This window comes from Colobus angolensis, unplaced genomic scaffold, assembly GCF_000951035.1.
Source record: "Colobus angolensis palliatus isolate OR3802 unplaced genomic scaffold, Cang.pa_1.0 Scaffold10, whole genome shotgun sequence".
Classification (NCBI taxonomy): Eukaryota; Metazoa; Chordata; class Mammalia; order Primates; family Cercopithecidae; genus Colobus; species Colobus angolensis.
In genome coordinates, this window is record NW_012110919.1 from 16609381 (window position 1) to 16637073 (window position 27693).

General features: G+C 40.6%; 1 protein-coding gene across 2 annotated transcripts; it reads left to right on the forward strand.

Annotated features, from left to right (window-relative positions):
- The first annotated feature begins 2933 nt into the window (after positions 1 to 2933).
- LOC105507034 (chromosome unknown open reading frame, human C12orf75) lies at positions 2934 to 25199 on the forward strand. Of its 2 annotated transcripts, none has more exons than XR_001001030.1 (5): positions 2934 to 2958; positions 19504 to 19539; positions 20310 to 20389; positions 21180 to 21217; positions 24322 to 25199. XR_001001030.1 is itself a non-coding variant. In XM_011935387.1 (5 exons), exons 1-4 carry the CDS (start codon positions 7884 to 7886, stop codon positions 21182 to 21184), a joined length of 150 nt encoding a protein of 49 aa, XP_011790777.1. In that variant the 5' UTR covers positions 7847 to 7883; the 3' UTR covers positions 21185 to 21217; positions 24322 to 25199. The 2 variants fall into 2 exon arrangements, 1 of the variants encoding a protein (XP_011790777.1); XM_011935387.1 differs by lacking the exon at positions 2934 to 2958 and adding an exon at positions 7847 to 7912.
- Positions 25200 to 27693: the final 2494 nt, after the last annotated feature.

Below are 27693 nucleotides of genomic sequence, written 5' to 3' on the forward strand. Positions count from 1 at the left end.
TTTGTTTTTGTTTTTGTTTTGAGACAGAGACTTGCTCTGTTGCCCAGGCTGGAGTGCAGTGGTGCAATCTCAACTCAATGCAACCTTTGTCTCCCGGGTTCAAGCAATTCTCCTGCCTCAGCCTCCCAAGTAGCTGGGATTATAGGCGCCCACCACCATGCCTGGGTAATTTTTGTATTTTCTTTTTAGTAGAGACAAGGTTTCACCATGTTGGCCAGGCTGGTCTTGAACTCCTGACCTCAGGTGATCCGCCTACCTCAGCCTCCCAAAGTGCTGGAATTACAGGCGTGAGCCACGGCGCTGGCCTGGCACCTTTTTAAGTCTGATAAGAAACATTTAAAGGAGCTTCATTGGCAAAATAAAACATTGGTCTCCACAATCTCTAAAATCAGACAATTCCAGGAATCAATTGATTCCAGATCTTTAAATAAACTCTTGCAACCAGTTGCCAATCAGGAAATCTTGGAATCCACCTGTGACCTGGAAACAACCCTCCCCCCATGCCCCCACCACCTTTGAGTTGTCCTGGACCAAACCAGTGTACATGGTCTAGGTATCAATTGGCATCTTATGTCTCCCCACAACATGTGAAACCAAGCTGTAGCCTGGGTACCTTCGGCACATGTTCTCCAGACCTTCTGAGGCTGTGTCACAGGCTTTCCTTAACCTTGGCAAAATAAACTAAATTGATTGAGACCTATCTCAATATTTTTTCATTTACGTAGATTGTCTTATAGATTCTCATGCTTGACTCTAAAATAAAATGTTCATTTTCACGGGTTTATGGTGGCACTAATCTTTTGTTTTTGTTTTTTTCTATCAAAAACACTCTATGTTGGCAGTTTTTCCTATGTTAAGACTTTTTTTAAGTTTAGGATTTTTTGGTTTAATAATCTCTGATTCTAAAGCAGTTTATATAATTTTAACAGTAATGGTGGCACAGAAATGTTTTTACCTGAAGAAAGGAACTAAATTTATTGCGAAGTTTAGGTTTAGTCAAAGCCTTGAAAGAATTTGTTTGAGACATAGCCTCAATTATCTTTAGGATCAGCTTTTAATTTGCAGTATTACAGATGCAAAATGAATATCATTGTTGGATTGTTTTTGCAATTTGGCAATAATTCCCCCACAGACTTATTTACTTACTTTGTAGCTCATCTTCCTTTATTCTTATACCTCTGTGACTGTGCAGAAATTATTTTAATTTCTATTTAATATATATCAAAATTGAAATATTAACTTAAGTGTGACGTCTAATAACTTAGTGTGCTATTTTTATGTGCCAACTTTGTGTTAAGTGTTTACATTGTCTTTTTACACATTGTCTTTTTAAATCTTCACAATAACCTTTCAGAAAGATACTCTCTTACCCTCATTTGACATAAGGGAAGTGAGGTTTTAAGAGGTTAAAGGATGTTAAATACCGTCTATCTTGTAAGAGTTGGAACCAACTGTGCCTCCTGGATAAACATATTGGGAGGAGGAAATGTGGGCAGAGAATCTGTGAGAAGTAATGGGGATGGGCACCGGAAGAGATGGGCTGTCTTTTTCACATAGGTGGTGTATTAGGGTTCTCCAGAGGGACAGAACTAATAGGACAGACAGATATATATATATGCAGGAGAGTTTATTAAGGAGTATTGACTCACATGATCATTAGGTGAAGTTCCACAATAGGCCGTCTGCAAGCTGAGGAGCAAGGAAGCCAGTCCGAGTCCCAGAACCTCAAAAGTAGGGAAGCCACCAGTGCAGTCTTCAGTCTATATAGCTCAAGGCCCATGAGCCCCTGGCAAACTACTGGTCTAAGTCCAAGAGTCCAAAAGCTGAAGGACATGGAGTCCAATGTTCGAGGGCAGGAGGCATCCAGCATGCGAAACAGATGAAGGCCGTAAGACTCAGCAAGTCTGCTCTTTGCACCTTCTCCTGCCTGCTTTATTCTAGCTGTGCTGGCAGCTGATTAGATGGTGCCCACCCAGATTAACAGTGGGTCTGCCTCTCCTGGTCCACTAACTCAAATGTTAATCTTTTTTGGCAACACCCTCACAGACACACCCAGGAATAATACTTTGCATTCTTCAGTTCAATCAAGTAGACACTCAGTATTAACCATCACAGGTGGGAAGCCAATGGGAGCAGAGTTAAGAGACACATGTGACTCTTTTTGGAAATAAGCTCGTGTCTTTGAGACTTCCTAATTCATTTAGCTCACTGCTTGCATTGGTGCAGTTTGACTTAACCATGCCATGCAGACATCAACTTAGAAGGTGTGTGGCTTAGGAAAAAAAATGTTTCTCGAAGTCTGCCAGTTTTGAAATTCATAAAATGGGAAGTTGGGTTAACATGATCTGTAAAATCTTTTTGAGAACTGGCACTGTGTAATTTGCAGGAATTCTTAAAGATGGGTGGAATAGATTCCAAAGCTAAGATTTGAAACCTAAACTAAATTTGAAATTTAAGATTGGAATTTGAGGCCGGGTGCAGTGGCTCATGCCTGTAATCCTAGCACTTTGGGCAATCCAGGTGGGAGGATTGCTTGAGCCCAGGACTTGGAGAGCAGCCTGGGCAACATGGTGAAACCCCATCTCAAGGAAAATTGCAAAAATTAACCAGGCATGGTGGTATGCACCTGTATTCTGAGCTACCCAGGAGGCTGAGGTGCGAGGATCACTTGAGCCCAGGAGGCAGAGGTTGCAGTGAGCCGAGATTGCATCACTGTACTCCAGCCTGGGCAACAAAGTGAGACTGTGTCTGGAAAAAAAAAAAAAAGATTTGAATTTTATGATTTTCTGCCCTCCTTTCTCTGTTTTTGAAAAATTCTTTAAACCCATTTTCTTGTCTCTTCAGGAATATTACTGTATTTTGGTTAGGTATGAGACAACATTTTTGTAGCAATACGATCACACCAATACAAACCTATCTTCTTTTTTCTCTAGGCCCTGCAGGAGCAGCCAAAGATGTGTAAGTATTGAATATTAATGATTTTATAAGCTGTCTTTCTGAGGAAGTTGCTGTTTTTCATGATTATGACATTTAGATCTCTGTGGGTATGACTGAAAAGACATGGAAATACTTTGTATATAATGCACATGTCAAGATGATCATTTGGTTGTAACTAAAGTACTATTTGGAGAACGTTCTTTGTGCTTTTCATAGCTGGGCACTTTAACTCAGGATCTTAAGAAGGGGAAATGTTGAATTGTGTTTCCATCCCAACTTGTGTAGAGTTGTTGTTTTTTTTTTTTAGTTAAAAGCAAGTGATTGTAGGAGAAACAAGCACGTAGCTCCTATGACCATGCAGTGTTTTAGAGTTAGCTGGGGCGGAAAGACTGGGGCCAAGCAGTTACCAAGTACACATTGAAGTTTTTTAAAGTTGATAACTAGATATTCAAATGAATATATAGGGCCGTTCAACATAGTCACCATTGAGCTATCTTTAGAGCAGAGCACATTTAATAATGGGCATCTCCCTGTGGAGAGATTAGGAGCTCAGGAGCATTCGGGATTTCCATGCCCCCTCTCTCTGCAGCCTCCTGCCTCTAATCTAGCTATAGCAAGGACACTGCAGCAGTTCACTCTTTTAAGAGGATTTCTGGTTACCCAGTGAAGGGTGGGATCAACTGTCCCACCCAAAACTGGGTTGGATGTCAAGACTGATTCACCACATCTCAGGAGGGTGCGGAAAGATGTATTACTCACATGAGGCTTTCTGGGGAGAGCAGGGCAGCCATCCAGACGGGTCTGGTTTTTATTTTGGTTAGAGAATGGGCTGGGCAGAGGCTACTTATGAATGGGCAGAGGTATGATCTTCCTGCTGGCACAGGGAAGAATTGCCCCCACTTTCTTATTGGCTTACACAGATGTGGGATGAAAGGGGAGTGATGGAGCTCAAAAACCATCCATGGTCAAATATCAAAGATAGGGCCAGGTGCAGTGGTGCACACCTGTAATCTGGGCACTTTGGGAGGCCGAGGTGGGTGGATCACTTGAGGTCAGGAGTTCAAGACCAGCCTGGCCAACATGGTAAAACCCTGTCTCTACTAAAAATACAAAAAATTAGCCAGGTGTGGTGGCAGGCCCCTGTAATCCTAGCTACTTGGAAGGCTGAGGCAGGAGAATTGCTTGAACTGGGAAGGTGGAGGTTGCAATCAGCCGAGATCACACCACTGTACTCCAGACTGGGTGACAGAGCCAGACTCTGTCTCAAAAAAAAAGAAAAATAAAGAGTCAGACTTTATTTCTTACTACAAAGAATTTAGAGAAGATGAGAATGGGATTGTAAAGCTTTCTGGGAATTAAATATTTGAATATACATTTTTTAAAATTAGGACTTTAGATACAAAGGAAGCAGTAGTCGATGGCTTCTAGCTCCTGGTTGCTGTGTTGGAGTTTATTACCCAAACATTTAGCAACAGTGAGTTCTGCACCCTGACCATATTCCTATTATTGCAATATTTCGGTCTCTCCTTCAGTCTCTGCCTTTAGTTTCTATATGTGTTGCCAGATTAATTTTCCTCAAGCACTGCCCTGCACTTGTGTAGGACCTCTGCTCAAAACCTTTCAATTATTCCCATCGTCCTCTGGACTGAACCCAGAATTTATTAGGAATAGGAAGAGCATTTATGTTTTAGCCTCAAACTGACTGGCTCGCATGGTGTGGGAGGAGATCCTGCAGTGGGGAGCGAGCAGAGCCCAGGGCTGGGAGGGCTGTGCAGAGCTGCTCCAGGCCACTGTTCTCAGGGGCTCCTGCGACCTCATGCTTCTTGCTCCTGTCATTGTGTTTTGTTTTACCATGCGCACTGCCTGGAATGGCCCTTTCCCTTTCTGTTTATAGAAATGCCATCTGTTCTGCAGGGCTTGTGTGTTATCCTTCATGAGAAGTATTTCCTGGCTCTCTCAGCTGCATAGCATGTCTTTCTCCTCAGAACCTTCACAGCGTTTTGGACCTTTCTTGTGAGGCATTGTGTTGCGTTTATATCGTAGTTCTTCACATTCTTGTCTTTTCTCCCTTGGGGATTGAGAGTGGGGAAATGCCTTACCCATTTTATTGTGCTCTACAGTTATTAATGTCATGTTTTGATCATAGTTTGTGTTGAGTAAATAGTTGTTGAATCAGTTCCATCATTGCTCTTCAAGGACGGAGTGATTTCATGACATCTTTCTTTTTCTAATAAAATTTAGTGATGATTTTGTCAACAGAATTAACCGTTCCAGGATGTGAGATGCCATGTAACTGCTTAACTATTTCACTATTTAAGATCCTGAATTCTTCAGATTTAGGTTTTCTATGACGGTATCTCATTCTGTGTCCTATAACTTTAAAATAAAGTACTTTATTAAATAAATGACCTTTTAAAAACAAATGCAGTCAATTTAACTGGAAAAAGTTAAAGAACATTATAATATTACTTTTCCTTACACAAAAGGTGTATTCAAACATGTTCAATTTTTTAACTGGAAGCTATAAATTTATAAATCTTGACTATAATGTTAGGTGATGCCATGAATGAATGACAAGCTAAGAAATTAAGATGACTTAATTTTTTTGTTATGCACATTAAATTTTTTAAAAAATCTAAACAGACTGATCCCAAACCAGAAGAACTGGCCAAAGTAATAGAATAAGTATTGAGAGTAAAGAACTTTGAAAAGGGAAAACACAATATTATGCAGACTACAGAAAAGTCTTTGTGGGAAAATGGTAGTTATTTTTGGAAGCCAGAAATACTATATATTAGAAAAATCAATTCTCTAGGAAAGGTCTGCAATTTTTACTACTACTTCTTTTTCTTATTTATTTGCTGCTTTCCATAGGTGAGAAGTCAGTATATAATAACAAAAAAAATGATGTATCTGTCCTGAAGTAGGTCACTGTCTACTAGGGACCAAAATACAGTGTGGTAAGTGCTAATTATTCCAATATTCAGAATTTAATGCTGGTTTTGGAATTGAAGGATGAACAAGAGTTCATGCGGAAAGAGGGGAAAATGGCAACCCAGGGCAGAGGACAAGCATGAAAAAAGGCATGGGAGTGCAAGAAGACAGTAGGTCTGAGAACAGCCAACCAAGTGGTGTCCCCTGGAGCCTGTGGTACAGTCTGGGCAGAAGTGAAAGATGAGGTTGATGGGCAGGCCTGGCTTGTGAAGGGCCTTGGGTGCAAGGCCAATAATTGTGCTTGTTTTTTTTTTATGCATTCAAGGGCTGATAGAGATTTTAAGGTGGAGGAATTAAATGATTATGTTTGAGTTTTAGGGCAGTAACACCCAAAGCAATGTGACACATGGGATGAGGGAGGGTGCAGGCACAGAGGAGTAATGGAAGTGAGGCTACAAGAGGGTCATATGGCAGAGGGGAAGAAGAGATGATGCAAACAAGGTGCATTAGAAAATGCAATTGATAAGATTTGTTTAATGACTTAATGGGGAAGGAAAGGAAGAAAAAACTACCATATCTGAGGGTAATGCTGCAGTCAAACTTGAGCCAAAGGAAGAGATGACTGATAGTCCAAAGAGGTCACAGGGGCTGAAGGAGGAAGAGAAGTCATTGCGTGTGTCATGATGGCCACATTGGTCACCCTGGGGACTGTAGTTTCAGTTGAGCAGTGTGAATGATAATCAAGTCGAAGTGGAAGTGAGCCAGGTGCGAGGAAGTGGAGAGAGTGATGTGGGTCTTTGGTTTTATGCTGCTTGGCAGTAAGGAATGGAGGGATGTTGGTGGCTTTAAGAGGAGGCAAATTTTCAAAATATACTGTGTTATAAAAAAAATACCAAGAAAATTTGGAAAGTACAGGGAAGTATTTTTTAAGAGAAAAATTCAGTTAGAATACCAGAGACAATCATTGTGAACATTTTACACTTTTCTTCAAGTGTTTTTTGGTTATTTATTTCTGCCCAATTGTGAGTGTGATTGATTTTGTGTATTGAAGTTTGTTTTTCCTTTTGTCTTTTTTTTTTAAATTATTTTTTTGACATGGAGGAGGCATGGATATTGCTGTATGCTAAAAGGCAGGAACCAGGACAGTAAGAAAAAACTGATGGTAGTTTGGGGAGTGGGTTTTTCTCTGGTGGTGGAGAGAATAACGATGTACATAGATCCTATAATAGGCTAGAGAACTCAAAACCTAGCTAGGTTCACCTTCAAAACTTGAAAGCATGGTTGACAATGTCTAGAAACTTAATCATCGTAAGAAAAAGCCTACATGCGTATCAGAAAACAAGCCTTTCTTTTCCTCTCTTTCTGTCTCTTTGAAATTAAATCACAGTGCAGTAACACACTGAACAAAACAAACAAAAAAAGAAGTGAATTCAAGGTAATGACATTCGGCTGCTTTCACAAACCTGCGAACATCAACCATGTTCTTATTTTACTGTGGCAGATTCTCAGCTACTTGGCACCAGTAGGCTGCGTGGGATATTTTTGGTAGGAAATGGCAGAAGCCCAGTTTAAACTGGCCTAGACAAACAAACACAAAGGAATTTGTTGGCATGTGGAGTGGAAAAGCTCCAGGGACTTGGCTGTAGTCACAGCTGGATCCAGGTGATCAAACGACAGGAAGAAACTCTCTTCTCTGCTTTCGTCTTCATTCTTAGGCAGCTTTCCTCAAGTGGTGACAAACAGGACCAGTTTATATCTTATCAGCTTAGTAATTCCTGTGGAAAAAACAACTTCTTTTTCCTTGTAGTTTGATCAAAAGTCCTAGGGCTGGGCTTTCCTGGCCCGTTGGAGTCGTGTTCCTATCTCTGAATCAGTCAGTGGGCCAGGAGAATGTGGGGTTCTTATTGGCCAGGCTGCGGTCATGTGCTCACCACTGGAGCCAATCAGTATCATTAGCCCCCACCTAACCATATGGCCAAAGAGCGGTGGTAGTTCCCCACAGAAAAATTGGGATGCCATTACCAAAAAAAGGGGAGAAATTGTAAGTGGGCCAGCAGAAACAATTGGAATTTAATTGAAAACATTTTTTCTTTGTAGATCAATTTTCGTGTTCTTAAAAAAGTCTTGATTTAAAGTTTAAGCAATATTTATAAGAATATTATACCTATGTTTCAAATAAGAAACAGTATTAAATAAGTTGACTCAAATATAATATTTGCTGTTGAAAATAAAAAACTATAGCCACTCAATGTAAACAATGTAATTCAAATACTTCTTTCACTTAAAACGTGTACAGTGAATTTTACTGAGATTCTTTCCTTGGCAGAGCTATTTTATTTTTATGGAAGGTAGCAAATATAAAGAAAAATATTTTGGAATGAAATAACATAAAACCCACTGGCAATTTGTTTTTGTTTTTGTGTTTGGAAAAAAGAAATGATGAATCTCTTATGTTGAGTTTCTTGGGATCCTTTATAAATTTCCCATGTCTAATGCACCATGTCAGCTGGGCCCTCTCTGCCCCTCATAGATACAGACCTGAGGGTGTCTGATGGGCTCTTTTCTCATCCATGTAGTAGGAGGCAAGGCTGTCTTCTGAGGGTGAAGAGGATGGGGTTGAAGTAGCATTGGAAAAGCCTGTTGGAAGCAGAGAGACCTGTGTTTAAAATTCCCTTCACCATTTACTAGCTGTGTTACATTGTGTCCCTAGTATAATTATCTGTGAAATTGGGATAATGTAATAATTGTGCAGGGTAATCATCTTCATCATCATCATTCTTACAGTAGTAGCTAATCTTTACTGAGGACTGTGCACCATACACTGATTTCCAGCATTTTCTGTACGTTATCTCCTTCCATACCCATGATAATCTGATGGACAGAATAATGATGTTTCATTTAACAGGTGAGGAGATGGGGAGCACAGAGGGCTGAAGTAACTGCTTGAGGGACAGATTACAAATACAGTATATTTAATATCCTAGGAAAATACTTGGCATCATGCTTGTTGCCCCGGTGAATGACAGCTAGAATTATTAGTTTAAAATGTTGTTGAAAAAATTTGGCAGGGCCTGTGACATAAATACTTGATGGCAGAAGACCTAGCATATTGAGGGCCTTGCTGTGGTTAGAAATCATATATTCCCATTGTTAGCCATGATGAGATTTTCCTTAGGTAGGACCCTGTGAAATAGGAGCAGGAAGAGAGAAAGCAGATGGACAGATTCATCCAGGGATGGAGAGGAATAGGTGGTGAACAGCAAGTGCTGCAGAAATATTTGACTGCAAGACGCATGCTAGGGAGAGAGGGAAAGGGAGGCACAAGGGGCTGATGGATGGGGAGGACGGGGAGGGATGGATGAACTGGAACTGATGATGCAGTAAGAAAGCAGGCTTCTTGGGAATGACGGGACTATCGAAAGGAAGATTTTTTTTTTCTACCTAGGAAGTGGGATTTTCTACTCTAAAATGTGGTAAAATTGTTCGAGGAACTAAGCTCCATGGAGCAGCCGTGGGATTATGTTAGCAGAGCAGCACAGAAGTTGTTGGGATAGAGGAAGTCAGCAAAATGTGAGGTGAGAGGTTGGATGGATGATTTTCATGAATTTTTTTTTTTAGGCAGAGTCTTGCTCTGTCGCCCAGGCTGGAGTGCAGTGGCGCTATCTCAGCTCACTGCAACCTCTGCCTCCTGGGTTCAAGTGATTCTCCTGCCTCAGCTTCCCTAGTAGCTGGGACTACAGGCGTGTGCCACCATGCCTGGCTAATTTTTGTATTTTTAGTAGAGACAGGATTTCACCATATTGGCCACGCTGGTCCCGAACTCCTGACCTTGTGATCTGCCCACCTCGGCCTCCCAAAGTGCTGGGATTACATGTGTGAGCCACCGTGCCTGGCCGTTTTCATGGATTTTAAAATTGACCAAGATAATGGTGCTCAGAAGGAAAATCTTTGGGTCAGGGTCAAAATCTTTGGTGCACTGGGGACATTTGTGGCAGAATTTAGGCTCCAGAGAAGAGAGGTTCTGAGTGAAAACGAAATGGTCCCACCTGTAAGAGCTGTGTGGGGGAGATGAGGAGCATGCTGGCTCCATCTCCTGTTAGGTGAGGTTGGGATAGGTGAGAACAAGATGCGTATTCTTGAGGTTTTGAGAAAAGTGGTGCCAGCAAGGAAAAGCAAAATTTCTTAGGTAAAGAGATGAAGAGTGCACCCTTGCCTTATAGCAAATGATGCTTTACAACCAATTCTGAAATAATTCCTAACACTGTGTGCCCCTTAGTAAGAGAATAACTAGGAGGAGAGCCGGAGAGGACAGGGAATTTGCAGACCGGCTCTTGATCCCTTGCTTCTGGACAAAGAGAAGTTGAAAGCATTCCTTTGAAGTGAATGTTACTCATGTTCTCCAGCCATACACGCTGGAAGAAAGAAAGGGACTAATGTTGGCCAGTGGGCTCATCCAGGGAGAGAGATCAAAAGAAAACTGTCCAAAGAAGTTTTGAAATTGGGAAGAAATGAATAATATTAAACATAGGCCAAAACAGCCAATGGTCAAACATAATTCATTGTGTAATTAAGGGTTTGCTAGAATGGATTGAAACCACCCCAAGGAGCAGGAACCATCATGAAAACATGTTATAAAGAAAATTAAATAATTTTATTTTATCTGGAGAATTGTAGTGTAGATGGAAGTAAACACAATCAATTAATAAACCTATTCCAGAAGGTTATCATGAATGGTAACTGGAAACAGATCTGGAAAACCATGGTCTCCAGGGTTTCCGTATTCAATTTTTACTGTTTACGAATCAAAATAAGTTTAGCCTCTTTAGTGACACTGCAAATATGAAAAAGAAAAGACTACAGGCCTTTTTTTTTTGTTTTGCTTTTTGCTTTTTAGATCAGCCCTAATAAGAATAGCTATATATTTAGAACATTTTTCTTGATGAGTAAGTAAAAAATAAATCATTTCTTTGCCACATGACTTTGTTAATTCTGGAAGCCTAAGGGAAGTGAGAACTTTCTGAATTTTCAGGCAAGTTGTAGCAAGGATGACTCGGGAGATGCTGTTTCGAGTGGTTGGCTGCTACCTAATATTTGTCATCTGTATTTGTCCTTGATCATGACATGGGTCCATTATTTCACTGTTAAAATCTTTAGGTCACTTAGGATAGCTGTTTTATACAACCCAGAAACTAAGTAAATATAATGATGAAAAATTTTGACTACCACATATTACTAAGAAAAAGATAGAGATTCCTATTTTGTATATTAACTTTGGATAAGGTTTCACTTAATTAAAGTGATAGTTATTGATAAGATAAATCATAGTAATATAAAATGATTGTAAGGTTTAGGTGTTCCATACACATATTTGGTTTTAAATTGGCATGCAAAAAATACATTAATTAAAAAAAAAGGCCAGGTCGGTGAAAGCCCACCCACCCCAAAGAGCAGCCACAGAGACGTGGTCATTTTGGAGGCAGCTCACCTTCCAGAACCCCGACCTGCAGGAAGGTGGAGCTTATTTATGATTAGAGAGACGTTCACTGTCTGGTTCATTCAGAAAAAGTCTGTGACCTTAGTGTAAAACAGAAGGGTTCATAACTACCTAGAGAATCTGGATCAGCACTGCTATTCACCCTGAGAAGGGTAAGAAGAGCACCGGGCTGGTTTTAGCAAGTTCACAGTAAGTGAGCTAGAAGTGGAATTAATAGAAACTGTCAGACAGAGGAAACCTGAAGCTATCCATCTGTAATCTGAGTTGCAGTGGTTGCCTTTGGTCAGTTGCTTTTATTTCTTTTCTTCTTCCTTTTTCTTGCATGCCAAGTGTCAAGCCAACTTTGCTAAGGTACATATGACTAAACAATATCTTACTCAACAAGAGTGAGTCGTGTTTAAACCGTTAACTGAGGATTTATCTTTTCAACAATCCCAAAAGACGTTGAAAGTGGGGAGAATATGAGTTACGGGGTCCACCGTGAATAACACTTGTTTCTGCAAACAATTTTATTAACACTATGAGTGAAAGTCTGAGTCAGAGCCCTGTAAGTGTGTGACCTTAGGCTAGGAGATGATTATGATACTCAACGGGTGACTTGATCCTCGACTCATTCTTTCTCCTTGATCACCTGTTCTTTGATAAAAGAAGCTACATTTTTTGCTAACAAAAGACCTGATTTTAATTGCATGCCCAATGTATTTTCTGTGTGTGTATGTGTGTGTGTGTGTGTGTGTGTGTGTGTGTGTGTGTGTGTGAGAGAGAGAGAGAGAGAGAGAGAGAGAGAGAAAGAGACTTGCTCTGTTGCCCAGGCTGGAGTGCAGTGGTGCGATCATGACTCACTGTAACTTCGACCTCCCGGGCTCAGGCAGTCTTCCCATTTCAGCCTCCTGAGTAGCTGGGACTACAGGTGCAAGCCAGCATGCCTGGCTATTTTATTTTGTATTTTTTGAAGAGACAGGGTCTCCCTTTGTTGCCCCAGCTGATCTTGAACTCCTGGGCTCAAGATATCTGTCTGCCTCGGCTGCCTGAAGTGCTGAGATTACAGATGTAAGCCACTGTGCTGGGCTCAGTGAATTTATTCAACCTGGTCCAAATTGGTGAATACATGTTCTATGGTTCTTAGGGAACGTTCTTGTGGTTTAAAAGGTCTTATAGCTAGGCGTGGTGGCGCATGCTTGTAGTCCCGGCCACTCATAAGGCTGAGGTGGGAGAATCACTTGAGCTGAGGAGTTTGAGACCAGTGTAGGCAACATAGTGAGACTCCATCTCTACAAAAACAAAAAAAAAGTACGTTAGCCAGGTGCGAGGTGTGCGCCTGTGGTCCCAGCTACTAGGGAGGCTGAGGTGGGAGCATCGCTTGAGCCTGAGAGGTTGAGGCTGCAGTGAGCTGTGATTGTGCCACTGCTATCCGGCCTAGGCTACAGAGCAAGACCCTGTCTCAGAAAAGAACAAAACAATAATAAAAAATAAATAAATACAGGGTTTTCCTGATAAGATGGTATTTGAGGTTATGATTAAAAAATATTTCACTCTTAGGTTTTTTTCAAATGTTGCATTGCTTTCCACAAATTTTTCAAATGGTATAGATGATGAGAAACAACATTGTCTTGATACCAGAGAAGGCAATAATTTACCGATAGGTTTTCAGTCATGCTTACCCTGGAAAAACGAGCTTATTACACAAGTTGATTCTTCAGAGTAGTGTCTCGTGTGTAACTAGAACATGGAATCACTGCTCAGTGAAATGAATGTAAATCCTTTAGTACTGGCTTCCTCTAGCACTCTTTGGACTCCAGAAGTCAGTCTTCCTTCTAAGATTGGCTCTGGGCACAGATGTAAAGCAGATGTTGTTTCAACCAAACCCCAGCCCTTGGTTCCAGTCCCTTCCCTTGGGTCTTCCTTCCCCTTTCACTTCTCTAATGGACTTAATGTCTAGCACAGGTCCCCTAGCAAGAGCAGGATTTGTTTTGATGTGCCATGTGCTTGTTTCCAGATTACCCTTGATCCCTTGGTAATTTGGGCTAGTTTCTCTTCCCCTGCATTGGCACCAACGTTTGACTCCATGGTTGTGAAATTGGAGAAGTCCTGAGAAGCCTCAATTCTTGGGGCCAGGCCAGAAGAGGTGGGAGGGAAACTGGTAGAATTCACCTTTTACTTTTTGTTTTTAGGTGATTTGGTTTATGACACCTGATCTCTTATCTCCTCTAACTCTGCATTTTGGTTCTCTTGGTATAAGCCTTATTTTCAAGGTTTCTTCCCCATTTATAGTAGATTAAGGGGTATTCTTGTTGTCCCCAAGTTGCTTCTCTCCCATTTTCCAGTTTTTAGTGTGTCGGCTTGTGGGTGTCTGGGCATTGCTTCCTGAATTATGCCCTCCACCCCAGGAGGCTATTATTTAGAAGTGAATTACTACTGGCTGGGCGCAGTGGCTCACACCTGTAATCTCAGCACTTTGGGAGGCCAAGGCGGGAGGATCACTTGGGGTCAGGAGTTCAAGACCAGCCTGGCCAACATGGTGAGACCCTATCTCTACTAAAAATACAAAAATTAGTCGAGTGTGGTGGTGTGTGCCAATAGTCCCAGGTACTTGAGAGGCTGAGGCAGGAGAATCGCTTGAACCTGGGAGGTGGAGGTTGCAGTGAGCTGAGATCGCGCCACTGCACTCCAGCTGGGGCAACAGAGCTAGACTCCTTCTCCAGAAAAAAAAATATATATTACGATTATACCATGAGAGATTCATCCTGGTTGCTGTTTGTCCACTTGCTCCTTTTCTGAGGGAGAAAGTTTATGTTTAAACTGAGTTTGTAGAGGTATTTGGACCAATTAACTCCCAAAGAGTGTGATCGAGTGCAGCAGCACAGCTTGATCTCTTCTAGTTTCATGCACCGTGAATTGGCCTCGTCTTCACTTTGCTTATCTCCTCCAGCACAGAATAATTCAATCTCCAGGCCCTGCTCTCTGAGGGAAGATTCTAGAGGGTGAAGTCATCTCATTCCTTGCCCTTACTGATCTGCATTAGGACTGACTGCAGAGACTAGGGCCTTGCTGCCTCCTTCTGAGGACCTTCTGGGCCCTGTCCATGGCTGCTGTTCTCACAAGGCTGGGGAGGGTATGGCTCTGTGTTCTGCTCTCCCTCCCCATTTCTTTCTCTGGTTTGGGGGACAAATTTTGCAGTCCATCAGCAATCACCGCTGCAGACCATGCAGTGGTCACTGCCCTACAACTGGAGCTGTAGTGACCAGAAAAGAAAATAATCACATCCTTGGTGAAGAACAGAGTGGCTCATCCAGGAGCTTACGTGGCTGTGGATGTTCTGGCCTGAGCGTGACCATTTCCAGCAAGACATTCTGGATCCTCAGGGCTGAGGAAGGACCAGACACTATCTTTATAACTTCTGAAACCTAACAGAAATCTACGTGTGCCTACAGTGATGTGTACCTGTAAATGTAAAACGTATTTGCCTTTGATTTGAATGACATAAGCTACCTGTGGGCACCTCAGTTATCCCATGCCCATCAGAAGCTCCTTTTGGCACTTAAGTGTCTGAGAAAATATTGACAAGTGCATTATTATAATTATTATTTTTTGAGATGGGGCCTTGCTCTTTCACCCAGGCTGGAGTGCAGTGGCATGATCTCAGCTCACTGCAACCACTGTCTCCCATGCTCAGGTGAACATCTGGGCTGCCTCATCTTAGATAGATCTTTTTTTTTTTTTTTTGAGACCGAGTCTGTCTCTATCGCCCAGCCTGGAGTGCAATGGCGCAATCTGGGCTCACTGCAACCTCCGCCTCCCAGGTTCAAGTGATTCTCCTGCCTCAGCCTCCCAAGTAGCTGAAATTACAGGCACACGTCACCATGCCCAATTAATTTTTGTATTTTTGGTAGAGACGCGGTTTCACCATGTTGGCCAGGCTGGTCTCGAACTCCTGACCTCAGGTGATCTGCCCGCCTCGGCCTCCCAAAGTGCTGGGATTAAAGGTGTGAGCCACTGTACCTGCCCTGTAGATCGTTTTAAGAAATCAACATACCTTTTTTACTCACAAGAGGGAGGCTCTTGTGATCCTTCGACCGCCACCTCCTATAGCTGGGACCACAGGCGCATACCACCACACCTGGCTAATTTTATTTTATTTTCTGTGTCCTTAGTAGAGACGAGGTCTTGCCATGTTGCCCAGGCTGAAATTATTAAGGCAGGTAAAATCTTTCAAAATAAGGAGTTTTGTGGGGGGAAAAAGATACGTTGATTCCTTAAAATGGTTTCCATATGGGGCACCCCCTATGTTTGGATAGCCAGGGCATTGTTCAAAACTTGAGAACTTGAGAACAAGGATTCAAATCCCAAAGACTAAGTTTCTTGTGAAAGTGTTGAGTGATAAAATAAATTTAACATCCCAGTTTTGAACGGCCAGAGGATAAAGTCCACTTCTCTTACCAAGAAATGACCTTTATTGAAATGAGTCCCCCGCACCAGAAGGTGTGCTTTTTAGACTATGGAGCCTAAAAGCCTAATAACCTAAGGCAATTGCATTGGCCTGTCAGGAGTTTGGCTTAACATGTCCGGGCTTTCCTTTTACCAGGGGTCTTTATTGCTGTGTATTGACCCATTTTTCTTCCTTACACTAAAGCTTGTGCAGTTGGGGCAGGACCACGCCACCCCAGCAGGTAGGATACCCGTGTCCCCTTGAACACTGGCTGGACAGCATTTGGTTCTCTCTCCAAGCAGCTCAACACAATGGCTTGGACCTATCCTTCCACAAGGAGAATTGGTTTAGACCAACCACCCCTTTCTGATTTAACCTTAGTCTGGACCTAGTTGTCAAGTTGAATAGATTCTAATGTAACTGCTCGTCAGAACAATCCTTGTACCTGCATAAAAATGACTTATGTGGCAATTTGACAAGATCTGCAAAGATTGATGGTCCCTGGCAGCTGTCAGAGGTTGTTTCTCATGCTGATGAAACAGGCTAGGAGTCTTCTACCATCTCATTTCCGGCTTTTCTTGAGTGGGATGATACAAATTGGAGAGCTCCAGCTGCAGGAAGGTGCATGTTTCTCTAATGCAAATTAGCATGGGCCCACAGTGTATGAAGCAGGAATTAGGATCACACAAATCTGGGTTTGAATTCTGGCTCTATGACTTAGCTTCGTAACTTCGATCATGCTACTCAGTTTTTCATTTTTAAAATGTGAGCAGTACTGGCCTGGCAAGATTATATGAGGATTAAATGAACTAATATAATAGGATTCGGAAAGTGCCTAGTATAGTTACACAATCAGGTTGAGAGATGGGGTGATGGTCAAAGCTTTTGCAAAAGCAGTATGGAAGTGAATTGCCCACCTTAGGAGAAGCCACTATGTTCGTCTTTCACAGGAAGTGTTTTTGACTTTTACATCTTTCCACCTGAGAAGGAGAGTGGTGAATCAGAATATGGGGCATGGCTTTGGTGCCAGATGGATGGGGTATCGATGTTGGTCATACTTGTTAGTCTTGTATGTTTATGAATTACATGGCTTTCTGTACCTGGTTCCTCAGGCCTAGGCTCTCAGAGCTGTTGTGAGGAATAGCATGGATGCACGTGCAGTGCCCTGCACTGTGCCTGACACACAGGAGGGACTCATGAATGACATCATTGTACCCATGGAGTCCTGGTCTCTAGTCCTAGTGTTGGAGAATAACTGTTTGTGGAAGGAATGGATGAAGTGACAGTCTTATACATGGAAGTGTGTATGCAAACGCAGGCTTTACAACTCAGTGGAAAGTTTAAAAGAGTAGACATCTGACCGGGCGTGGTGGCTCATGCTTATAATCCCAGCGCTTTGGGAGACCGAGGTGCACAGATCATGAGGTCAGGAGTTGAAGACCAGCCTGGCCAACGTGGTGAAACCCTGTCTCTACTAAAAATACAAAAATTAGCTGGGTGTGGTGGCACGTGCCTGGAATTCCAGCTACTCGGGAGGCTGAGGGAGGAAAATCGCTTGAACCAGGGAGTCAGAGGTTGCAGTGAGCCAAGATTGCACCACTGCACTCCAGCCTGGCAACAGAGCAAGACTCCATCTCAAAAAAATAAAAATAAAAAAAGAGTGGATATCTTATAAGGCTTTATAGCTGGTATTTTTTAAGATTTGGCATTATATCTGAAGCTTAATTTATTATCAAATAAATATGGCAACTACATTATCCTTTCCTGCCAGTTATACGTGTAAGGTTGTTGATTAATTTTGTAATGGAGAACGCAGATTGAGTTTTAAGATATTGAATAATTTCACAGGAGAAAGTAAATGACTATTTTCTTACATTTGGGAAAGTGAAAATATATTTTAAAACCTTGAATATATCCTTAAGCACAGTTAAGCAAAAGGGGAAAGAATTAAAATAAATGGATATGTAAATGGATGTGAAAAGAATAGTTGTGGCAGGAAATGTGTGGCATAAGCGACCAGTTACACACAGGTTCATGTGATTTCATGAGAAAGTTAATCACTCAGGACCAAAGTAAACAGTTCTTATCAGAACTTATCTTGAACGAGTTTGTCCTCATCATTTCTCCATTATCTACACTCAAGGATTATAAATCCATTTTAATTAAAAGTAGTAAACACCACTTTCTTATACCACATCAATAAGCATAACACCATTAGTACAACTTTGACACTTTTGAATTAAAAAACGATCCAGCATGAACAAGAGGTGAACGAAGCTGATAACCATGTGGTGCATTTAAGCTGTATGCTCAGTTTGGGTACATTAGGTCTCAAGATGGATTTTGTACTCTCTTGCAGTATTAACTGTTCATGGCCGGCGTTCACCAGATAATTGTTAAATCTGCACTTTCCTTTATAGACTTGGACTTGCTGTTCCAATAAAGCAAAAATCTCATGCACATGTATAGTCACATTTGAAATATCACAACTTTTAAGTGGGTAAAATCAGAGTTAGACAGTCTCTGAATCAGAAGAGTCAATGATGTTTAGATGTTTGCAGTCTGCTTTTTTCTCAACTGAAGCCCCTTAACGTTACAAGTTGAATTTAGCCAGATACATTGGAATCTTGTTGATTTTTTTTTTTCTTTCAGAAAAGCAACTTACGTGTGCCAACTAGTGCTTCAAGGAAAGTGTCCTGATTCTCTTAGAAATATGCCAAGGAATTCTGGTAGAATATGGACTCCTTTTTTTTTTTTTTTTGAGACCAGGTATCCCTCTGTTGCCCAAGCTGGGGTGTAATGGCGTGATCTCTGCTCACTGCAACCTCCACCTCCCGGCTTCAAAGATTCCTGTGCCTCAGCCTCCTGAGTAGCTGGGACTACAGACATCACCATGCGTGGCTAATTTTTGTATTTTTAGTAGTGATGGGGTTTCACCATGTTGGCCAAGCTGGTCTCGAACTCCTGACCTCGAGTGATCCACCCATGTCGGCCTCCCGAAGTGCTGGGATTACAGGCATGAGCCACCACACCTGGCCTGGATTCCTCTTAATGCAAGGAAAGAATCTGTGCATTTTAAAGTAGTGATCCCCTCTAAATGTGTCCTTTTAAACATTTTCCCTGTCTTTGCAGTATATCATGTATGAAATGGCTCATGTTTTTAGATAAAAATAAATCAAATAGGCATTAACTCTTTTTGCCTGAAGAAATCTTTCAGTACCTATAGTTGTGCTACTGAAGTATCAGAAGAGATCTAAAATCATGTATTAGGACTGGAAGAGACCTGAGGGGTCATCTGGTCAACCAGCTTATTTTACAAATGAGACACAGGCTGGCAGCTCGCCCACAGCCTGTCTGTCACACAGGGAGTGGGTGGTACACACAGGACGATAACTCAGGCTTCTTCCCAATTTCAGCTGCCCTCAGTTTTCCATTTCATTTGGCAGTTGTGCATTTTGGCATTCGCTGTATTCACACATTTTGGTTTGTAGAAAATTACCAAGTTTTAATGTATGAACGATTGAGGTGAAGGCAGAATATTGTCACAGAAACACTTGATGGATAGTTTTGCTTCTCTGCTTAAGTCTGATGGAAACACTTGAAATAAAATTAAAATTGACTTTAACTCAGTAGTCCCTTTTTCTCATAACCAAAAATGAAGTCCCCAACTATGTAACCAACTGTCTCATAGCAAATGTTTCTGACCTTTTAGAACAGAAGAATCCATAACAGAAGATGACAAGAGGAGGTATGTTTGGTGTTGCAGCTGGCTTTAGTTTGAATGGTTTTGGCCATACCTCATGGATTTAACACACTGTAGCACATTCCCAATAACACAGATTCCTCCAGGAAAACTATTGGTACAGAGAATACAGGTAGGGGCATATGGTCTGAAAAAGAACTTGCCCAGGATGCATCATCTTTCCTCCTTCCAAGCAAACTTAGTTTTTGTTCTGTGCATGTGGTGCGTGCTCATTTTCATCCTGTGGCGTTCGGGTGTGCTCTTCTCCCTCACTGGACAGCTTCCCTTCATTCTCTCAGCCTTCCCTGTCCTGCTGCTTCTCTGATTAACTGCACTCCACCCTCATTTCTCTTTTGCTCTCTCTGCCTCATTTTGTATCTCCCTATTAGTAAGATATCTTTGTGTGTCCGTAATGCCTATTATCATACCACGTTGACCACTCTGAATTCTTGGTAAATGTTAACTGTAACATGTCACTGTATAATAATTAATACTATACTAAATTGTAACATCCCAAATTCTTTTCTTCTTTCTCATTACAAGTAAAATACCTAAAAATTCTAACGCAATACATCTTTCTTTTTTGTTTTTTAAATAGCTTCTTTTTAACCTAGGAAACCAATGATATTCCCAAGGGCCATAATATTCTAAATTCTACTTTTGAAAAACCATGAGCTATTTTAATAATTATGTAGTTGTTTGGAGTACTCCATGCTTCTGTTGCTTCCTGTAAATAGATAGTACCATTTAAATTGGTTTGATTTCTTTTTATCAAGAAACTATGGAGGAGTATATGTTGGCCTACCATCTGAAGCTGTCAATATGGTGTCCAGTCAAACAAAGACAGTTGGGAAAAGTAAGTGAAATCATGTGCTACTGATTTTCCCTTATTTATTTTTATGTTTTATGAAAAAGCATGAAATTTGTATTTCAGCTTACTTGACTCAATCTATGTATTGGCTATAGTGAACCATGTATAAGTACTGTCTGTTCATTGCAGTCATTGGTTGAAGTGGCTACCTACATGGTAAGAAGAATTCCAGAGCATAATTTAGCTTTTATTTGTGGTTATGCTCCATATTTTTAATTTCTTGTTAATTTTAGTGATGATCAGTGTGAAAATGAAAGCTAATATTTATGTAAGCTTATGGCGTTTTCATAGAACAGAAGGGTAAATTTCTGTAATGTAAGATGACTGACTGATAAGCAGTCTGCTGTTTAAAGGAAAAGTAATTGCCTATTGCATAATTAAATGAAATGAGGCTCCATTTTCTGAGTTTTAATAGTTAGCAATTATGGGGCCAATGAAGTCCTTTTGACTAATAGGCATCTTTTGATTGATAGATAGCTTCTTGCTCAAGGCAGTTTTTAAGTGAGGCTCATGGTAAACAATGCTGATTTACAAAACCACTGTACAAGGTATTGTCTGATGTATAGTTTTAAATGACTATTAATATGTTCGCTTTATACACAAGGCTATATTACATTATTTTTAACATACTATATTTGTTCCTCATTGTTCTTCCCGTACTTTGTGATTTAGACTAGCAAATACTTATATGTCATTACTGTTTACAGTTCTATAGAAAATTAGAATATGTTATTTATAATCTGAACATTTAACTTTTCTTAATTTTCTCTTTAAGATTAGAAGAAAATAACATCATGACTCAAGAATCAAGAGGTACTGTGTATTTTTCTAAATAATTCTATATATTTAGACTTGTTGATGAATGGACTGTAGATATTATTTGCTCTATATTTCTAAGAAATCCTGAACTTCACAATTTAAAGAAGGGGTATCATCCTATGGAATTGAGTGTGTTTTATTGCAAAGAGGTGAATAATCAGATCAATTTTCTTTCATCTACTTTTTTTCCATTTCATTTTGTTAAAAATGAAAATTTATTTAGTAAGAGCAAGCTAAGTGTCTACCTAAAACATTGAAATCTCACCCTTCTTCATTGCAAAAATCTTTGAGGGCCTAGGACTTGAGAAATGGCAGGGAGAGACCAGAGAGGCTAGAACTGGGAATTAGATTAGAATCGATTTGAAGTGGTATTAGCCAGTGGTTAATACACAGAGCGGAGATGTGTCAGTACCAAAACTCCAGTAGAGATGGGCAATCGATCAATTAAGTCCCAGACACTTAATATTGGTTCTAATCTAACTGAACAGAGATGTAATTATGCAGGAAGGAATAGTAAGAATCAGAGTATAAGTTAACAGATTGGTTTTACAAAACACATTCAGTATGGAGATGACGAAGAGCTAGGAGTTAGAATTATAATAAGACAAACAAGAATAAGGACAAGAGAAAAATAACTTTCATTTATTAACTGCCCTGCATACCAGTCTCTAAAAGACATGGAGCAGCATTTCCATGCAGACAAAGAATCTTCGTTCACTGGGTCCAACAAGGGTCCAACAACACATTCCATGCTGGGCTCCCCACTGTATTTCACTCTTGCTGAATGACACCCAGCCTCTTTTGAAGCCTCCAGTGATTAGGAATGTCCTATCTCCTGATACAGCCCATTCTCTTCTGGAAGTCAGGCAGCCTTGGTTTTGAATTCAGGCTCTCATTGACTAGCTGGGCAAGTTCCTTCCCCTTTATGACCTCAGTTTTGTTATGTGAAAAATGGAGCCAATACTTACACTGAAGAGTTGTTGATCGGATTAAATATGAAATAAATGGTAGCATCTGCTATCATCATTGTCATCACCACCATACTATTAATTTTTTTAATAAACAAAATCTAACCATTGGCAGACCAAAAGCAAGACTGATTTGATACTGAACCAACTTCTCGCCCAGGGCCAGTACTAGATTTGCTATTTGGAATGGGGTGGGATTACAGACTAATTTCACAGGTAGAGACAAACAAGCTTTCCTGCTAGAGAAAGGAGACATAGAAATGTAACCCGTTGCTTCCTGACAAAAACTTAGACAATCTTTGGGTAGCTACATCTTTGGACATTTTCTCATCAAGGCAACGTGATGGAGGTTTATCCCCTCGTACCCATGAACACAGGGTGTTCGGTTTCTTTGTGGGAAGTCACTGAAGAGTTTCTATTTCTAGTATTTTTAACATAGTTCTAGCCCTCCATATAGATTTCTGAGTTCCCTGCTAGTTTTCTCCTGCGCAGAAGTACTTTCATTGTTTGTATCAAATAGAAAAGGTAAGTCGAAACCAAGAATACACTGCTGTTTACCCTCCTGGAAACACAATGTATTTCAAAAAGCAAGGGAATAGAGTGGAAAGAGGTGCTGCCTAGATAGCCATCAGGAGACTGGGCAGCTCGGCTACCAACACAGACCTAAGATGAGTCCCTTAACTTCCCTCAGCTTGTCTCAACCACAGTTTTCTCATGGGAGTGTTAGACATGATGATTGCTCACCCTCGTGGGTGGATCTGAAATTCGCCGCTAACACTTCAGCAATAATCCTGGTGAGCAAGCTCATATAACTTTAGGCAGCTAGCTAAAACATTTCTTCCTGTTCATGGCTGTAAATATATAGTATTTTATTGCCACCCCTCTCTCATCTCAATTTTCCCCGTTCTTTAACTCTTTCTTTTTTTTCTATTACCCTTACATTTTATTTATTTACTTATTTTTTATTTTTATTTTACTTCAAGTTCTGGGATACATGTGCTGAACGTGCAGGCTTGTTACATAGGTATACATGTACCATGGTGGTTTGCTGCACCTATCAACATGTCATCTAGGTTTTAAGCCCTGCATGCATTAGGTGTTTGTCCTAATGCTGTCCCTCCCCTTGTCCCCCACCCCCCAACAGGCCCAGGTGTGTGATGTTCCCCTCCCTGTGTGTTCTCATTGTTCAACTTCCACTTATGAGTGAGGACATGTGGTGTTTAACTCTGTCTCTAAACAATTAGTTTGATCCTGGTCTTTCTGTAGCCTGCTTCGTATTGTCTGAAAAGTTTTCTAAGTTGATAAGCTGCCCATTTTTCTTAGATGCTAAGCATCCATTGTGGTCCTTATCTGTGACATGTCTGAACTCATGGCTTTCTAGGCCTTAGTTGTTGGGCGGAAACCCCGATGAGAAGACTTTAGAAAAGAGATGTTTCATGGAAAGGATTGGAGACACTTTTGTTGTTGTTGTTGTTTGTTTTTTACCTAACATGTGGACTCTCTCTGAACTAAATGCACTCAGTGATCAAAGTTGATTTGGTTTGGTTGATTTTGAAACAAATTGAGGAGTGATTTCAGAATCTCTTAAAGTTGCTTATGTCAGGATGCACATGTGTAGTTTCTTCTGCAGATGACCCTAGGGTGAAAGTTATACCCAGTTAGATGTGCAGAGTGCTTCCAGCACAGAGGGCCTTAAGTGATGCTTCTCAGATGACAATGGGTGGCCTGGCTGCATCAGAATCCCGTCGGGGAGCGCCGTGTAATGTGGAGGGCTAGGCTCTCCCAGGAGGTTTGGACCAAGTAGGGAAGGGATGGAATTGTGGCCAGTCTCTATTTTTAATTTGGATGATGTTAATATAATGCAGCTAGGTTTGGACATTGCTTATCAAGATGCATTTTAATTGTAAGTTTGTAAGTCTCTTTTCCTACCCAACTTTGTCTCTTTATATAATTATCATCAGTGCTTAGCTCTACACTGGCCACATGAGTCTTAATATTGGGTGGATATTAAATAGGTGCTTTACTTAAAAGAAAGTCAGTAAATAACTTGTAGGCTTAAGGCTAATATATTTTTTAACCTAAGTTGTACCCGTTTGCTCACTCTTTTCTCCTCTTCTGTTGTCTCCTTAGCATGCTCATCAATTTGGAAGGAATTTGGCTCCGTGGGACATTGTAATGTGCACAGACATTTCCAAGGAAATTCTAAACAGTCACCCTTCCCTCTTGCATTCCCCCAAATTTTAAGTGTACACATAAAACCCTGGGTACATATTGTTGTGGTAATAGAAGGGAATTGGTTAAACAGTACACTTTATGGAACTTTCTGTGGCCACCTATGAAAGACAGGTTAACAAACTGTCATGGAGGCTGCTGTTGCCTAGCCAGGGCTGCTGCATTATGACATTTCCACCATGGCCACTCAACACATTTCATGGAGGTCATGTCTTTTCACTGATACTTTTTGATAGTTTTTATATAACAAAATCCTTATTCTATTTATAACTTAAGATGATAAGGCACTATAAATGAATGACCTAAAATAATATATTTGTCTGTTATCTTTCGCTATTTCTACTTCACTTTAATTTTTAGCTGTGAAATTGGTAAATGGATTCTTACAACTATCTCTTTCTGTTTTTTACTATTTGGTTTTCAAATTTAATTTAAATGTCAGAATTTCCTTTTTAGGAACAATGTGTATTTCATTGCAATATTTAAAAATAAACTCAAATTTGCATGCCATATGCACATTTTGATTACATTTTTATTTTCTTTCATGAAAGACATGTGCAACTACAAATACTTCATAGCCATTGCGTTGCTCATTCTGTGTTACGGCATCTCTTCATATTAGTTCTCTGACTGTTTTCAAGGACTTGGTGATGGACGGTTAGTGGGATATCTGGAAATTAATTTGATAATGATTTGTGTATCTACGTAGTACTACGATGTAAATTACTCAATTTACCAATGTATTTCAACAATTAAAACATTTTTATCCCTCTTCACTTACATTACTTAATTGTTTTTCAAAGAACACTTAGAAGTCATACATGGCATTGTGATGTATAGATACATTATATAACTATGTAAGGATAATAATGTATAAATAGATTACTATGAAAAACCAAGATTTTCACAGGAAGAAAGACATTATCTTATATATTTGGTCTATATGACAACCACAGGGACATCAAATTGATAAGAAGTATCAAAGCTAAAAATTACTAAGAAATTATCCTGACACACACAATTCCTGTCTCATGTTTGTTAAGTCCATAATGGTATTTAGGTGGAATATCAGCAGTTTGACCTATTAGGGATAACAGATAGATTGACTTTTTTTTTTTTTTTTTGAGATGGAGTCTTGCTCTGTCACCCAGGCTGGAGTGCCATGGTGTGATCTCGGCTCTCTGCAACCTCTGCCTCCTGGGTTCAAGCGATTCTCCTGCCTTAGCCTCCCAAGTAGTTGAGACTACAGGTGTGTGCCACCACGCCCGGCTAAGTTTTTGTATTTTTAGTAGACACAGGGTTTCACCATGTTGGCCAGGCTGGTCTCGAACTCCTGACCTCAGGTGATTCACCTGCTTTGGCCTCCCAGAATGCCGGGATTATAGGTGTGATCCACTGCACCTGGCCAGATTGACTTTTAAAAAACTTTTAATTTTGAAATAATTTTAGATTCATAGAAACACGTAAAGATTATACGAAGAGTTCCTGTATGCACTTAACCCAGCTACTTCTAATGCTAATCTTGCATGACCACAGTACATTTGTCAGAAGAAATTAAACATAGGTACAATGTGGTAAACTACAGCCTTTAATTGGATTCCATCAGTTTTTCTACTAATGTCCTTTTTGTTTGTTTCAGGATCAAATCCAAGATTCCATTGCACTCTGTTACTTGATCATCCTGTCCCCTTATTCTCCATTTGTCTCCTTAGTCTCCCCTTCCTGGTACTTTCTTCATCTTTCCTTGTTTTTCCTGACCTTGCCACTTTTTTAGCCTACTGATTAGATATTTTGTAGTGCATTTAATTTGAATTTGTCTGTTCTCTTATGATTGGACTGGGGTTGTAGATTTTTAGGAAGAGGTATTAGCCGGGTGTGGTGGCACACACCTACAGTCCCAGCTACTCAGGAGGCTGAGGTGGGAGGATTGCATGAGCCCAGGAGTTTGAGGCTGCAGTGAGCTATGATTGCACCACTGCACTCCATCCTGGGCCACAGAACAAGACCCTGTCTGTGGAACAAAGATTGTTGGGAAGAGGACCACAGAGGTAAAGTGGCCCCCTTGTTGGATCATATCATTATATCTCATGATCTCAACATGACTTATTACTGCTGTTATTAGCCTTCATCACTTGACTAGGTGATATCTGACAGCTTTCTCTTTGATAAAGTTTCAAGTTTTTTTCTTTCTTTTTTTTTTTTTTTTTTTTGGAGATGGGCTTGCGATGTTGCCCAGGCTGGAGTGCAGTGGTACGATCACAGCTCACTGCAGCCTCAAACTTCTTGACTCAGGCAATCCTCTTGACACCTCAGCCTTCTGAGTAGCTGGGACTAGAGGTGCATGCCACCATGCCCAGCTAATTAAATTTTTTTTTTTTTTTTTGTAGAGGTGGGGTTTCTCTCTGTTGCCTAGGCTATTCTTGAACTCCTGGCCTCAAGTAGTCCTCCTGCCTTGGCCTCCCAAAGTGCTGAGATTACAGGCATGAGCCACCGCACCTGGCCTCTAGTTTTCCATTTTCATCCCCTGTTCCTTATAAGTGATAAGTGAACCACTAAGTTGAGACACACTCAAGGACAGGGGAATTAAACTTCACCTTCTGGAGAAAAGAGTATCAAGGAATTTTTGAACTGTTTTAAAGGCGCCATGGTAATTAATAAGTAATTTGGAGAAGATAGTTTGAGACCCTGCAAATACCCTGTTTCTCCTTAGAGTTTTGCCCACTAATTTTCAGGTTCATCCTTGGGTCTTGTCTGCAGCATCTGTTATGTGGCATAAAAATGTGACTTTCTATTTCCCTCGTTCCTCTACCTGTGTTATTTGGAATTCTTCTCTAAGGAACATTTGTCCCTTTCCCCCCTATTTACTTACTTATTCAGTAATTCATTTGCATCAGTATGGGCTTTTGGATATTTGTTTTCTCCTTTAGGTTATAATCCAATACTCTTGCTATTTTGTTGCTCAAATTGTTCCAGCTTTGGCCTCTGGGAGCTTTTTCAGGTTGGTTCTGACATACCCCATCCTCCCCTGCAACCTCCACCTGCTCCACCTTTGGTTGATTTTTAGTAACAAGCAGGCCTCTAAAATAAAAATCCAATTTCAAAGGTTTGTTTAAAACACATTCCTAAAACTTCATCACATTTCATCATAACTGAATAGTAATTTCCATATTGTGATAAGTCGTGGCGTTTTCCTTCAACTAGACATTCTTTAAATTTAGAACCTTGTGATTCTCACTTGCCACCCACTTAACCTATATCTTAAAGCTAATG

Excerpts from the sequence above, each read along its gene's own strand:
- LOC105507034 (XM_011935387.1), top strand. The coding sequence starts at position 7,884 with ATGCCATTACCAAAAAAAGGGGAGAAATT. Across the intron at positions 7,913-19,503 it reads CCAAAAAAAGGGGAGAAATT|AACAGAAGAATCCATAACAG; the intron begins GTAAGTGGGCCA and ends CTGACCTTTTAG. Across the intron at positions 19,540-20,309 it reads ACAGAAGATGACAAGAGGAG|AAACTATGGAGGAGTATATG; the intron begins GTATGTTTGGTG and ends CTTTTTATCAAG.